This window comes from Cyprinodon tularosa, unplaced genomic scaffold, assembly GCF_016077235.1.
Source record: "Cyprinodon tularosa strain WSP-4 unplaced genomic scaffold, ASM1607723v1 ctg17, whole genome shotgun sequence".
Taxonomy (NCBI): domain Eukaryota; kingdom Metazoa; phylum Chordata; class Actinopteri; order Cyprinodontiformes; family Cyprinodontidae; genus Cyprinodon; species Cyprinodon tularosa.
In genome coordinates, this window is record NW_024038531.1 from 699,582 (window position 1) to 715,002 (window position 15,421).

The window sequence follows — 15,421 nt, forward strand, 5'->3', positions numbered from 1 at the left end:
CTTTGACAGAGTTGAGTGGCCATATTTATTCTACTCGATTGAGAAATTTGGTTTCGGAAGAAAGTTTCTGTCTTGGATTAAATTACTTTATTCTGACCCTCATGCATCAATTAGGACAAATAATAGTCAGTCTGACTACTTTCGCCTCAATCGCTCTACGCGCCAGGGCTGCCCGCTGAGTCCCTTACTATTTGCTTTGGCAATTGAACCCCTTGCAATTGCGCTTAGATGTAATGCAAGTATCATAGGTATTAAGAGAAATGGTATTGGAACAAAGGTCTCTTTATATGCTGATGATCTTCTCCTGTATATTTCAAATTTGAGTACATCTATTCCTGCTATACTTGCCACACTTGTCAAATTTGGGAAGCTGTCAGGCTATAAATTAAATCTCAGCAAAAGCGAATTATTCCCAGTTAATGTTTTGGCTAAGAACTACCCACTGCGTACATTACCTTTTAAGGTAATAGATCAGAGTTTTACCTATTTAGGAATCCAGATTACATCTAAATATAAGGATCTTTTTAAAGCTAACTTCTCCCCCTTATTATTGCGTGTTAAGGAAGATTTTGATCGTTGGTCAATGCTTGGCCTCTCTTTGGTTGCTCGGGTTAATTTAATCAAAATGAACATCCTCCCACGTTTTTCCTACCTATTTCAGTGCATACCTATTTTTCTTTCACGGTCCTTTTTCAATAAACTTAATAGTATAATTATTAAATTTCTTTGGAATGGGAAGGCCTCTCGTATACGCACTGAAATCTTACAAAGACCTAAAAAGCTTGGGGGGATGGCCTTGCCAAACTTTAGATATTACTATTGGGCTTCAAACATTAGACTTTTTAGATACTGGCTCCGGTCAGATAGCCCTTCCTCTCCGGCTTGGCTTAATATAGAGGCAAATTCTGTAAAACCTGTGTCCTTGGCAGCCTTACTACATTCACCATTGCAATCTTCAACTAATCTTTATACCTCTAATAAAATAGTTGATGCATCCTTAAGACTGTGGAGGCAATTTAGGCGGCATTTTGGTCTGCAATCTCTTTCTGTCTATGCCCCTATAGCCCTGAATCATACGTTCCCGCCGTCCCTCGCAGATGATACTTTCTTGTCATGGCGGAGAAAAGGAATTTCAACCTTTTACGATCTGTACATTGATAATACTTTCGCCTCATTCCAACAAATCTCCGAGATATCCCGCGATGTCAGTTTTTTAGATATTTACAAGTGCGCAGTTTTGTCCGTTCTACTTATTCAAATTTTCCCAAGGATCTCTGGACACTTATCTTGTCATTGGTACACAAGTCCTCTATTTGTGCCAGACATAATCTAATTCAGTGCAAACTTGTGTATCGCACTTATTATACTAAAGCACGTCTAGCCAAGTTCTACCCCAGCGTTACTCCAGCCTGTGATAGATGCCAACATTCCCTAGCCAATTTGATCCACACCATCTGGCTCTGTCCTCAGCTCTCTAATTATTGGTCTAAAGTTTTTGTTGTTCTATCGGATGTTTTTGGTGTAAAATTTGAGCTTTGTCCCCTGATTGCGTTGTTTGGGGTTGCACCTCCACAGCCCATCTTGTCCTCTCTTCAGAGGTCCTCCTTGGCTTTCCTGACCTTTCTGGCTCGGAGAGTGATTATAATGAAATGGAAGTCGCCTCAACCCCCATCATACATCCACTGGCTTCGAGACACATTGTATTTTATTAAACTTGAGAAGATCCGATTTACCTTAAGAGGCTCCTCCGCAAGATTTTTGGGTTTGTGGAGTCCCTTGTTAAAAGCCCTTAGGAAGATTGATTTCCCTAATATTCCAGACTGATAAAGTTGCATGTATGTAGCTGATGTTTATTATTCTTATCTATTTTTTCTTTTGTCTTCTTCTTTGAGTTAAGTCTGTCTGATTTATCAACAGTGGGGTCTCCTGGCACCTGAGAAGTTTTTCTTTTCTCCTTTTTTTTTTCTTTTTTTTTTTTTTTTCGTATGTACGGACTGAGGGAAAACATTTACATAATTTTAATACTGTGGACCTTTTTACTTCTACCAACTTATTTTATTTATTTATTTTTTATATATATCTGTCCCCAGTATCTCATTGTGCTTGCTTTGATTTGATCATTTGCTTATTTCTTTATCTATTCTTTTTTTTTTTTTGTATTGAGTGTGTGTTTGTATGTGGGTTTATTTGGGTTTGTTCTAGCCCAATTATGTTTGTATGCTAAAGGTACTTTACTAACTGTATAACTGTTGCTCCATCTGTACATTGTGCCACATGTAAAAGCATAAATAAACGTGGGGAAAAGAAAAAAAAGAGAGGAAACGTGTTTCTCCTCTTCAATGAGAAATTGTTGAATGTTTAAACTTGAACGGGTAAAATACTTTAATATTTAATTGAAATTAATATGTAATTGGATTTATTCAATAAATAGATCAGTTGCATTTCCTGCACATTTCTTTATTTCTGATAGAGGAGCCGAAGCATCTATTGTTATCGAGGTAAAACTGCCCAATTCATCACCCAGCCCTACTTTGATGCATAGTAATTTAAAGGATACACAGTTTTAAAGGTGTTACGTTTGAGACTTGTGTTTAGGGAAGTATGACGTCGCAATATCATGACCTCTGAGACAACACCACCTAGTGATTAATTATATGATTTTCTGTTTTCTGAACAAACTCCTGAAACCAGTCTGGGTGAGTTTGAATCCATCCCTACGTCACCTCTGTCGCGACACACCTATCCACACAATGGGCTAGGAACTGGCAACTCCGGGCCATCATAGACCTCACATCTATGTTGGCTTGGATACCCTTGATATGCATGTTTGGACAAAAACATTAACATTAAAGGGACTTCAGAAACGCAGTTCTGTTCAGATTCTCTTCAGTCTATTGTGGATTTTACAGTGAAAACATTTTGCTCCTCTGTTGTCGGTCTAAAGAAACAGCTCTTTTCTTTCCTCTGCGTTCAGTGTTTACATCCTGCTTCTATTTACACCTTCTACCTTTACATCTGTGGCAGCGTTATGGCACCACTCCCTGGTTTGGATATAATTATTGCAACACCCATTACAGCGGTTTCATCTTTAAACTCAAACTTTTCTGTGCTGATTACTTATTATAATGTCCCCAACATAATTGTCCAATTTCCCTGGCTGAATATGAAATGTTAGCCAACAATTAAACCATGCTGAATTATCTTATCTCCTTTTTGGAGTCGGTACAGGTACATGTTGGATTCCTCTATGCATTACTTATTATCTCGTACTGGGACTCATCATCTCTCTGACAGAGAAACCGATGACCCCATTGAATGCTAGCAGAAAAGCCTCCAGCGAAAAGTTGGCCTCAGTTTGACATCATGGTCCTTGTGCTGTCAAATTGGTCTCATGGTGCCACATACATTGGTATATTTCCCGGTTTTGCACGGACAGCATAAAAGAATCAAGCTGATTTTGTAAACATCAGTACCTGTCCTATATGTGTAGCACATTATGTTTTCAGTTCTTGTTGTTTTCCATGTTTGGTATTGCATTCTTGGTTGGTATAACAGCTTTTATTGACAGTAAACAGCTGTCAAAAACTTAACTTACAATATTTTCTTGCAAGTGAAGGATCCAGATGTCCGGTGTTTATGCTTCTGTAAACATAGCTTATCTGTCTTATTCATTAGTGAATTAGTGGCCAAGTGTGTCAAAAGAAAGGAAGACAAATCCAATGAAATTGGCTTAATAATGTTGACTAATGTTCTAATTAATATTCACCAAAGCAACCTAAAATGATAGTGCTAGCACCCAATTCTTTTTGCACGGATCAGAACCCCAAGGGTGAGCAAGAGATGTGAAAAAACAACCAAGAATTCAATAAACGGATTACAGAACTGCCCCTGTACTAGAATAGTCCCAGCAGGCTGCGATACTAAAGAGGCATCAAAGGCAAAAATGTCTTCAAGAAAAAAGAAACTGTCTTAGCAGCTGGGGACCATGGTCCTCTGATCCTTTCTTCACATCTCCTCTGATGCCTTCACCCTTAGTGACTCTGTTGCTGCCGTTCTACCGGCGCCCCTCCTTTCCTCCCATTTCTCCGTTGTCCTTCTTTTATTTCCCATTCCCTCCTGGAATCATATATTTCCGTGCTTTTAACACTGGATCTTGGACTCTTTTTCTCTCTTTTTTTTTTTTAAACCTGAGCTGGAAGTTGCAGCCTTGTTTAATGCAGTTAAATACAGTACCTCTGGGCATGTGTTGTTGTCATGGTAAATATGTAAGCAGAGTGAGCTACTGGTGTATACATTTGAGACAATGCCACTTTAGCTAAATTGAGTAATTTAGCTACCTGTGGGTGTAGTAGCTTTTTAAGTATTGATTAGTTGCATATATGCGGTTTATAGAAAAAAAAGTACCGATTAATGGTGTGGAAGTGAAATTAAAACATTTATCCCCTTTTTGATAGTTTAGTCTGTGCAAAGATCGTAATTAAATCATTCTCATGTAGATGTGTTAACAGCAAAAGGCAAAACAGTCCAGTTTTCAGTCGTGTTGTCATGTAAACAGGCCCTAAAAGGATAAAGTGACACGATAGTTGATTAAAATGTAAAACAGGGGCTCTAGATGGGGATAAATTGTATTTCTTGCTGTCATAATCTTTACATATCCCAAAGTATTTGACAAATTAACTATAAATTCTGTTTAAAAGTATTCTTCTACTTTCTATGTCTTTTGCATTTTTAATTCAAGCTGGTGAACGTCCTTCTGATCCCAATGAAAGGTGCATTGTTAGCTGTTACTTGCACCATGTTGTCTTTAGAGATGAAAATCACAGGATTAGATTGAAGAAAGCTGTTAGACGTTTCCTGGCCCCTGAGTGTAACCTGTTTTATAAATAAACACAAAGATCTTTTTCTGTCTCTGTTTGCACTTTGGGAATAAGCTGAGATGCTTTTATTAGCAAGCATCTATCAAATAGATAGAGTGTTGTTATTCTGGGTCCCAGGGTGTACTGTCATAAAATATTCTCTCACCTTCTATACCTGCAAACACACAAGAGAGTAATGGTATTCACTGTGAATGTTGTAACTTTTGGAGTTTTTAGCTCTTATTTACAGAGTCAGGCGATTGGAAAACATTAAAACCAACTAAAATCTGTGTATTAAAGCTGTAATAAGAGAACCGATTAGTGACCTGTAATACTCAGCATGTTTCATATTGCTTTGTGCTTTAATAAACGTAGGTGTTTCCCAAGCAGAAGCCTTAAAGGAGGAGAACGACTCCCTGCGCTGCCAGCTGGACGCCTACAGGAACGAGGTGGAGCTGCTCAAACAGGAGCAAGGAAAGAACCAGCCGGTGCGGAGTGAGGAGGACAGCACTCATTCCCAGCAGCTCAGCTTCCTGCAGCAGGCTCTGCAAGGCATGCAAAAGGTAATCCTTCATATTTAGTTGCTCAAACTAAACTTCCTGCTGTTGAACAATCATTTTAACCCAACCTGCACTATTGTTATGCGTTTTTTCTATAACCACTTTGCGACCAAGGACTGTTTTTATATAATAAGCAGAAAAAAGCAGCTTTTCTCGGTTTGAGGGCAATTTGATGAGCGTGTTAATGGATTTTATGATTTAAAAAGCGAGCAAATTTTTCTGTGTGGAAAACCAATGTTATTAGAACTATTTTAGATCATTTATTTTAAAAACAGTGATTTTTTTTGCCCCTTCAAAAATGTGTTTTCAACTAATAATGTGTAAGAGCTCTACCACTTTCTGTTGGAGAGCTTCTTTATCTGTTCATTTTCAAAATGCAATCCATCTATAAATATTTTTTTTATTCCCCTTGTAAAATCCATTAGCTACAAAACAATTCAACACTGAAGGTTTTTCCTGCCTCTTTCTTGATCCGTAGAAATCGATGAACCTTTAAAAATGATGGACATTCATAGATTAGACGCGCAGGTGAAACAGGAAGCAAAATAATTAAAGGATATATTTAGGAAATCCATAGAAAGAATTAGAGTGTTTGCATCTAGAGATGTGAGCATAGTGGAAAACGAAAGTCTGGCGAAAGTATTCACAGCATGCATTTTTGTCATTCCACAGCCATAAAATTAGATATTTATTGTTAGAATATTATTTGATTGGCACATTCAGAGGAATTAAGTACTTCAAAGTTGTCCTGTTTATTCACTTGCTGTGGTTACAGCTGCACATCCTTTTGGGTCTTTCCTCTATTAGCTTTGCTCATTTTAAGACGCTTTAGACAAACGTTCACCCACTTAGCTTGATGTGATGGAGAATGTTGCTTAAGAACATTTTGTAACTTTACTGCATGCTCTTGTTTAGATATTGCACTTGACTTTGCTTTGGGCAACCTAACAAATATTTTATTTAAAACATTTCATAAGAGCTCTGGCGGTGTGTTAAGTGATGTTTTTAGCTGTAAAGAAACACTGAATATTCCTGTATTTAACTCTATCAGCTTCCCTCCGCCTGACGACGAAGCATGCCTGCAGTATGAAGTAAAGCCCGACTGATAATTTTGAAGGCAGATACCGATATTAATATTTAGGGCTTTAAAAAAAACAACACTATATTGGCTGATATTGAATGGATATCTGCCAAAACTGAACATGGACATACAGTGTATATGCACTGTTCAAATATAGTCCAAATCAAATTCTCATAAGAACTTTAATTTGAACAGGATCAGCATAAGACTATAAATACAATACTTTTTTGTGGCACTTATTTAGATTTTGTCTCAAATCTGTGTTTATAATTAGATTTAACTTCTACAGAATGAAACGAGTGACTGCATATAGCTGAAAATGATAACACACTAGCTAATGGGAGATGTGTCGTATCTGATTCAATCTCATTCACAAAAACATCTTAGAAATAACGTTTGTCATATTTAAAAGCAGCTGAAAAGTTCCCTTCTCCACTTAACTAAACTAGATTTAAGTAGCAATGCTGCAGCTTTTAAAACATCCAAACAGGATTACAACTAAATACAGAAGTTGGAGCATTTTTATGAAAGAGGTTGAATTTCTCCATTAAACTGGTTGTCTGACGTCATCATTGGACGTGCTCACAGTAGTCCGGCAAAAGAAATTAAACCACGTTAATCTGCATTTTAGTTGTTTCTTTCTTTATGTTACACACTATATACCATGAGGTTAACTCGAAAGGAAAAACATAAAACTCAAAAAGTTTGCGTCTGTGCAGATCTGGTACAAACAAGTGATATAAAACAGGATTTTAAGGTATTTATTTTCTCAGGAAATACATTAATAACTTTTAACACTTTATAGTTTGGATCACTTACTATTTTTGGGGAGGAAAAATGTAATTCAGGTCTTTTTTTTACTTTTACTTGCAGAGAACGAAATTCCCCATTGTGAAACAATAAAGGGATTTACATTTTTAAGATTTTACAAAATAAAATCGAGAGTAGCCCGGGTGTATATCTGGTTGCGCATATGGAAATGAGCTGATGGTACGGATCGTGCTTCTGGGACAGATCAGGTAGTGACAGGTGGCACAGAGGAGTTTAGTGCACAGGAAGGAAGGGGAAGAGAAGCAGAAGTTTTTTGTTTTTTGCTTTTTGCAGAAAAAATATAATTTTTATATATTTTTATATTTGCTACATTTTGGCCGATGATGATTAATGAGCCAGACGTTAAAATCGTCCCCATAAATCAGTCAGTCTCGAGTATGAAGCTGCAAACATGTTCACTGTCAGGATGGAGGATTCCTCTTTCTGATAAAGCAGCTTTCCTCTCCTGATCTATGGATTTCTTCAGACCTTCTGACTTAGTACTCACAAAAAAGCCTTACTACTTGCTGTTGAATTAGATATTCAGCGATTCTACTAACTACTAAGGAGATTCCTGAAGCCTGTGGACTGTACTCCTACTTGTAATTGTTGCCGCTTATCCGGGACTGGGTCATTTGGCAGCAGTTCTGACAGGGATTCCCAGTAAATTGCGTTTTGTTAAATTACGATTATATTGCAAATGCAGTTAATTGCCCAGCTAGTATGATTACTCTCTGATCACCTTCATAATGGTGAAAAATTTGGTTTGGAACATTTCTTTAAGAAGTCGAATTTATAATAAAAAGAAAGTTTAAATCTGTTAATAATATAGGATTTGTTGCCATTTCATAAACTCTCTTAAGGTTTCTAAAGTAATCCTAATAAAGACTATATTTCCATGTCTGTATTTCACAGAATAATAGGACCATTTCAACAGAACTGTTCTCTTTCTTTAGCATTCAAATTTAGATTTAATAAAAGTAAAGTGGCACTGGCGTTTGTCAGGTGTCTTCTCTCAGCCGTCTTCTTTCAGTAATGGAAATTATGATCGACTGGAGTTTAGAAGAAGAGAATCCATTAAGGATACGTGGTTCTTTTCTGCATCCAGAGAGTAATTACCTTCCCAACATACATCTCTCTCCGGGTCTGTTTATGAAGAAGAGGAGGCGAGTGGATTAAATGAGCTTGAAGGTGCTGAAATTGGATACCTCGACCTGGCCGGGTCCACGAGGTGTTTCACCACAGTGTCCTCAATTTGCATTATAACATTATCAGCATGTATTGACAGCTTGTTAACCCTCTCTCATCAGTACGGTGTATGTAGCAGTAGATGCTCTCAGTTTCTGATGGTGCAAACAGTATTAACACCACAGGGGGCTGATCGTTTAATCTGTGCTCGACAGATAACTTTGGAGGCTGTGGATTCTTTAAAGCTTACTTAAAGCTAATTCTCTTATTACATCATAAGCAGGAACGTATTTGCTCAGTCTTTGTTCGCAAATGTTTAAAATCTAAAGCTTTTGTATATTTGGCAAAAGACTAAAGTGGTTTTGTTTTGTTTTAGATATGCTGCTCTATTGGCACTTCTGATGAAGACGTTCAAAAGCTCTCTGAATAAAATAGCTGTTTATAGCAGCATCATGATGTTGCCACTATTAAGAAAAATACAACCTTTATTTGAAAGCCATTCGTTCAAAATAAAAAAAACGTTTTTTCAACAAGATCACACAATTCTCTTTAACCCCTTTAACAAATGCAGCTTAAGCATTTCTTTGAAATTGTACTTATTGATCTTACTTTATGTTGCTGGAGCTTTTAATTGATAATTATGACTGGTGGAGAAAAATAAAAAACAGAAAATTTTTAAAATTGGTGGTAAATAAATAATTTCACTGGATAGAGGTCCAAAGCAAATGTTGAAATGAACGCAAATGGAAACAAGCGCAGCATTTTTTTAAGCCATCACAGTGCTAGATCTAAATGTTTAAGATAAAGCATGGAAATAATCTAGAGATCTAAAGTGCAGAGAGTGAGATAATATTAGAAAACAGCACTTTGGTGCAGCCAGAGCAACCTGCAGCCGAATACACAGAAAGCAATAGAGATGATCATAGACTTCAGATGGAAGTATTCAACAGCCATGTTTCTGCTGTGCAAACCCTCATGTTTCTGGGATCCATTCTATCCCAGGACCTAAAGTGCTGTAGCAACACTGACAGAGTAATAAAAAAGGTCCATTAGAAGATGTAGAAGAAGCTCAACCTGCTTAAGAAGCTGCTGGTCCAGTTCTACAGAGCAGTCATCCAGTCTGACCTCTGTTCATCCTTTACTCTCCGGTTTGGTTCAAGGTCAGACAGCTTACAACGGCTAGTCAGGAAAACAGGAAAGATATGCCTTCCATTAAGGATTTATCTATTTGCAGAGCCAGGGAACTGGCAGGAAAATATCCCTGCAGATTCATCTCAACCCATTCATAAAATGTTCCAACTCCAGCCATCTGGTAGGGCTACAGAGCCTTGTACTCCGAAACCTACAGATTCAGAAACAGTTTCTCTCCACAAGCTTTACTCTAACCCTCAGTTTATGCGGTTCAGCTATTGCAATGAGAGTCTTTAAACAGCCTCTATGTAGCGTAGGGTGGCAGAGAGCAAACAACATGCCTGCAAATTAATTTTGATTCTGTTTTTGCCGTTAGCCGCAACAAAGCGGCAATAAATATACAGAAATCACATCTCTACCACAGGAGGCAGAGCAGTCACAGAATCCAGATTTTCAAAATAATTTACTAAAGACTGCTTAACTATTATGATTATATGTCTGTGTATATATAGGCAACTGTGCACATTAGACCAATTACTAAACATTAGATCCATTGATATTAGCACAGCCTCTCTGTGCTTGCTGTATGCACTGATGGTAGAATACATCTCTTTCACCTTTTTAAAAACCATAAGAGCAGTTGTTTTGGTCGTCTGACTTCCACATTGATTGTACACGTGTTACTTGGAGCTCCGCTGGCCTTCGCGCTGCAGAGGAGCAGCAGCAGTCTAAATTGATTCACTCCTGTCTAATTCAGCAGTTTACTGATAATCACTTGTTTACTTTTGCATCATTTTCACTGCTGGTTCATTGTTTTTATTCATCCCTTTTAGTTAATGTAATATGCATTTTTTATCACTGTATTATTGCTATTGCAGACGTTCACACATTTTGTCTATTTATGTCTTATTCCTCTAATGTGTTGGCATAGCTGGCAATAAAGCTGATTCTACTCATAGTGTTTCCTCTTTCTTTATACTTTATTTATTTCTTTTAAAAAAATCTCACAAAATAAATTTTGTTTTGAGAAATGTATCATTTGATTCTCATAAAAAAAACTGCTTGCCCAAATTGAAGGTGCATTTCTAAAGCAATTGGCTTTTTTTCTAGATTTTACCAGGTTTTTATTCATTACTAGCATTATGGGTTTAATGTAATAAATGTTTACCCATGTACAGTTCTCTTGCTTAATGGTAATGTGTATAATGTGCTAATTTAATTGTTTTTGTCCTCTCCTGGTGTTTTTATGGTTGGTTGGGTCTGAGCAACATTAGTGCCTAAATGTTTGCTCTGTTGTTTGCACAGCAACTTTTAAAAATGAGGGATGAACTGAAGCAGCGGGAGGCTGAGCTGGAAAAGAGTATGGAGGACAAACAGCACCTAAAGTCACAAGTCCAGAATCTGAAGGAGACTCTCCAGAAGCTGCAGAGCACACAGACGATACAGGTCAGTGTGTTAGAGGACATCCTTCTTTTTGGCTGGCTTTAACCCCTGTTTAAAGCCAGCCAAAATGTAATTCATTGTATGCATTGGTTAGAGAAAATCTGCACTTTCATAAGAAACAAATTACCTGAGGATGTTGTGGAAAATACAATCATAACAGTCTTATCAATACAGAAAGGAGCACAATGAGGTGGATTTTGTAACACTAGCAGTATATTATTTTAACAGTTTTTGTAGCCCATTAGAAAATCTAACAGGTGTATTAGCATCTTTCTATCACAGAAACTGTATAAAATCATCTGCTGAGGCCGACTGGGGTTCAAGGAGACAGAAGTAGAGATACAAAAAGCAGCTATAAAAGGCGGCCCCGTCCAGGAAACACACAGCCAGACAGACGAGCTCCGAGCCAGCTCCCATGCCAGAGGACGAAGAGAGCACATCCACTCAGTCACGGTCAGAGAAACAGGACCGCACTGGAAAACGGCATCTATAAACAAGGGTGTTGATGGAAGCAGCACAGCTGATGTTTCTCTCCAGGATGGCGTCACAGCCAAACAGGAACAGACGAGGCAAAGCTACTCTGAGGAAAAGCAGAGAGAGCATAACGTCAGAGATTGAACTAACAGATTCTGCAGAATAGGAGAATAGAGATAGAATGAAGCAGAATGATGAAATGGAGGTCCCTATGTCCTCCAGAAGTCTAAGCCTATAGCAGCATAACTATAGAGATAGATAACCTGAGCCACTCTAACTATAAGCTTTATCAAAAAGACAAGTTTTAAGCCTACCCTTAAAAGTAGACAGGGTGTCTGCCTCACAGACTAAAACTGGTAGTTGGTTCCACAGGAGAGGAGCCTGATAACTAACAGATCTGCCTCCCATTCTACTTTTAGAAATTCTAAGAACCACTAGTAAACCTGCAGATTGAGAGCGAAGTGCTCTGTTAGGAACATAAGGAACAATCAGATCTCTGATTTAAGGCTTTATATGTGAGAAGGAGGATTTGACAGTAAACTAAAATGGATAATCAAGCAGTCTAATCATAAGTACCTATTTATATGATGTGAAATAAGGAGATCCAGTAAAATAGCTGGTGGCTGGACATGAACCTGAAGGAGATCACTAACTTATGGAACCTGGATCCCTGGGTTCTCTTCCTACAGAGCTGTATGCTTCAAACCAAGAAAAAAAATCTAAAATAGAATTCAAAATCCACTTAATTTGGTTTAAAGAGCCGTTCTAAGGAAGGTTTTTGTGTAGGAGGAAAAGTGCTCTGTTTGATCATTGGTAGGGTTCTCTATTAAGATATTTTTCATTAAATATTTCCTAGGCTCTCTGATGGCCCTTGAGGTTTGTTTGGAGTTTTGGTTTCTTTTTTTTCATCAGTTTCTGCTTATTTTTAATATTTTTTTGTAACTCATTCAACTCTTATTTCTAAAGGACTGTTTAAAATGTGTTTTTTGTGCACTTTAGCAGAAGCATGTCACTAGCACACATTTACACTTTGTTCTGAATAGAAGCAAAATCTTTTCTCTCAGAGGACACACAGCTTAGTGCTAAAAAAAAAAAAAAAAAAAACAAATTGATAACATTGAGCAAAATGTATGGAAAATATGGTCCCTTTTCTATTATCCAGAGCAGTTTTCTGGGCTGTATTAGTGTATTAGTGTAATCGTTTATTCTAGTGTAAATCTACCTCACAAAACAGCTGCATTATAGTTGGACGGAAAAAAAAGACAAACACTGATTTAAAGTGATTTTTGATTTTACTGTTGGTTTAAACACAATCTTTAAACAATTGCTTAAAAACTTATGCTGGTAGTTCTCCTTTGTGTGTACGTGGATAGCTGACATCCTAAGCAGTGAGGCGTTCAGCTTCGTCAGACACTACGGACAGACTAACAGTAGAGTTTAATCTCAGGGCTGTTTTGGAAGCACGAACTATAACATAATGACAAATCTTCATTATTTCATCACTGTCAGTGTTGCTTATGTTAAGATACTGATTTACTATTTAAACTTCCCTACTGCAATGCTAAATACCCTTAAAAACCATTTCAAATGTCAGGGGTCACTTTTCTCCAGCTGCTCTATTGTGTTTACTAATGTTTCAGGTGTTGTCCCCCATCCTCAGTGATATGCTATTTGTTTGTTAATGTTCCCTCCGGCTCTGCTTAATGAGAGCAATGGCTGTCATTATAATGAGCCTCACTAAAATCACCTCTTAAGCTAATAATACAAACTTAGGGCCCTCGCAGCTCCTGAGGGCTACCGCCATGAGCTGGCTGGTGGGTTTTCTACAACCCAGAGCTCAATCTGTGGCAGACTCCATCTTCAGAGGGACGCTTGTCAATAGCTTGTTAATGGTGATGAGTTGTATAAGAAATGTGTCCTCGCCACTGTGAGCTGAAGGGAAATATGCTAATTAAAAGCCCTGCATGCTGGCAAACTGGAATCTTGAAAGACAGTCTCATTACAGGCTAAAAGACAAATCAATTTTAGGGTTTGGGTTTCTCTGAAGATTAGCACAGACTGTGGGATGATTTGTCACGTTGAGAATATTTCTTTACGACCTCAATCCTCTTTCATTGGTGCAGTGTCCCCGCCGTCCCCAAGCTGTCGGCGCACATTACTCCTGCGACTTCACTGCAGGTCATCCGAGAGATTAACCTTCTTATTATTACGGTCTAAACAAACTTTTTTCATCAGTTTTTATCATATTTTACTGCTGCTATTGACAGTTTTGTGTTTGATTTATCTGATGTTGTGTTCGCTCTGATCAAACGAGCCTTTCATTCACTTATAGGATTTGATTCCATTGAAATGAAAGGCTTCAGTCTGAAAAATTGAATCATGCGGATTTTTTCTTTCTTCCTTTGAGGTGAACCTTTGATTACATGCAGTATCAGGGCATAATGGATATGGCATGTTTTAAATACAGCTTAAAGTTACCATAAGAACAGAACTGATTTAATAACCATTACAAAAGGAATCTGGCTTTAACATCTGTATGTATCTGGACCATAGGAAGGCGTAAATACGTGAGAAAAAACCAAACAGAAGCCATCGACTCTATTTACTCATCACGGGAGGCACATTTAAGAACGCCTTTTCCAATCTATAGCCATCACTCTACAGTAAGAAAGATCGTTTAGATGTTAAACATATTTTGGACAGCTCCTAATCTTAAGAGGAAGAACACTTCGCTCAAAAGTCGGTCTCTGTGATGCTTAGCTAAAAAAAAACGTGATTAATTTCATCCACTATTTTTTTTTTCTTGTCTTAAGGTATGTTTGCATGGACGTAAGTATTTGGAATAAAGAAGCGCGATATAATCACGCCAATCAGAATATTGTGATGGGATTCAGAGCATTTGGAAGTTGTTTTGGGGACTATGACAACCCTAGGTACTGTTTGTCAGAGAGATCTGTGCTAAATAAAGACTGGTGCAACTAAAAGCACTCCATAGTTGATTATTTGGGTTTAAGCTCATATAAAGATTGTATTTGGATTCTATCTTTTAACTTTGTGAAAACGGAGCCGTTGTCCCCCTCTGTTCCCAAAGTATAACCGCCGTCTATCACACACAGCGTCACATCGTTTACTACATTTCCCAGCATGCACCACAGACCGGCCGTCATGGCGGCGGCAGTTCCAAACATTTCACCCGGTAATTTACACTAGTTCTGAAATTACAACGTCACCTTTCATTTAACATTTTTCTTACTCACCAGCATAGCGAACTCTGAAAGTATCCACTGCATCAGCATCAGTATACATTCCGTAGTCGGCAATAAAACTTCCTAGTCAAATTACACTTTCTCTTCCCTTAGTCCGTCAGCATACTGGTCCGTGTGGAAACACGTACCGCATCGGAGCCAGTCTCTTATCCATTGTCCCAGGGCATTGGAAAAGACTATTAGGGGGCGGGGGTGTTAAGTGGGATTTCGGTTTGTGTAATAATTGTTTGCATGGTAATGTTAGTATGGTTAAATTATTTCATAAATATGTATGTTTTTGTATGAATGATTATATTGTCTGTATTTATTTTTCTACAATGTTAACTGTGGTTTATTTGGGATTTGCCTTCCTGTTTAGTTGGGCTGTCCCAATTGGCTGATTATTGGTGGGTCTATTTAAGGGGCATACTCACAATGTCTTGGGGGGCTGCTTGGAGGGCTGGTTGGAGAAACTGCTTTGGAAGGTCTGCTTTAAAAAACTATATTTAATGTCAGCTTGCTGTGAGGCTGTCAGTTTTTTGTATTGCCTGCAATGGCCGGTTTTGTTTTCTTTATTTGAAAGTATTTTGTTTGTTTTGGTTTTTTTTTGTCTTCACCATCGCCAGTAAATAA

At 37.8% G+C, this 15,421-nt stretch overlaps 1 protein-coding gene across 3 annotated transcripts in view; it reads left to right on the forward strand.

Annotated features, from left to right (window-relative positions):
- Positions 1–15,421, forward strand: part of enox2 (ecto-NOX disulfide-thiol exchanger 2) — a 321,929-nt gene that overhangs the window by 283,996 nt on the left and 22,512 nt on the right. For 2 of the 3 annotated variants that reach the window (XM_038281357.1, XM_038281358.1), the window contains 2 exons: positions 5,232–5,419; positions 10,932–11,072. In XM_038281357.1, coding sequence (XP_038137285.1) covers positions 5,232–5,419; positions 10,932–11,072 — 329 coding nt within the window. The remainder of the gene's footprint in view (positions 1–5,231; positions 5,420–10,931; positions 11,073–15,421) is intronic. The other variant, XM_038281359.1, reaches the window with a different exon arrangement.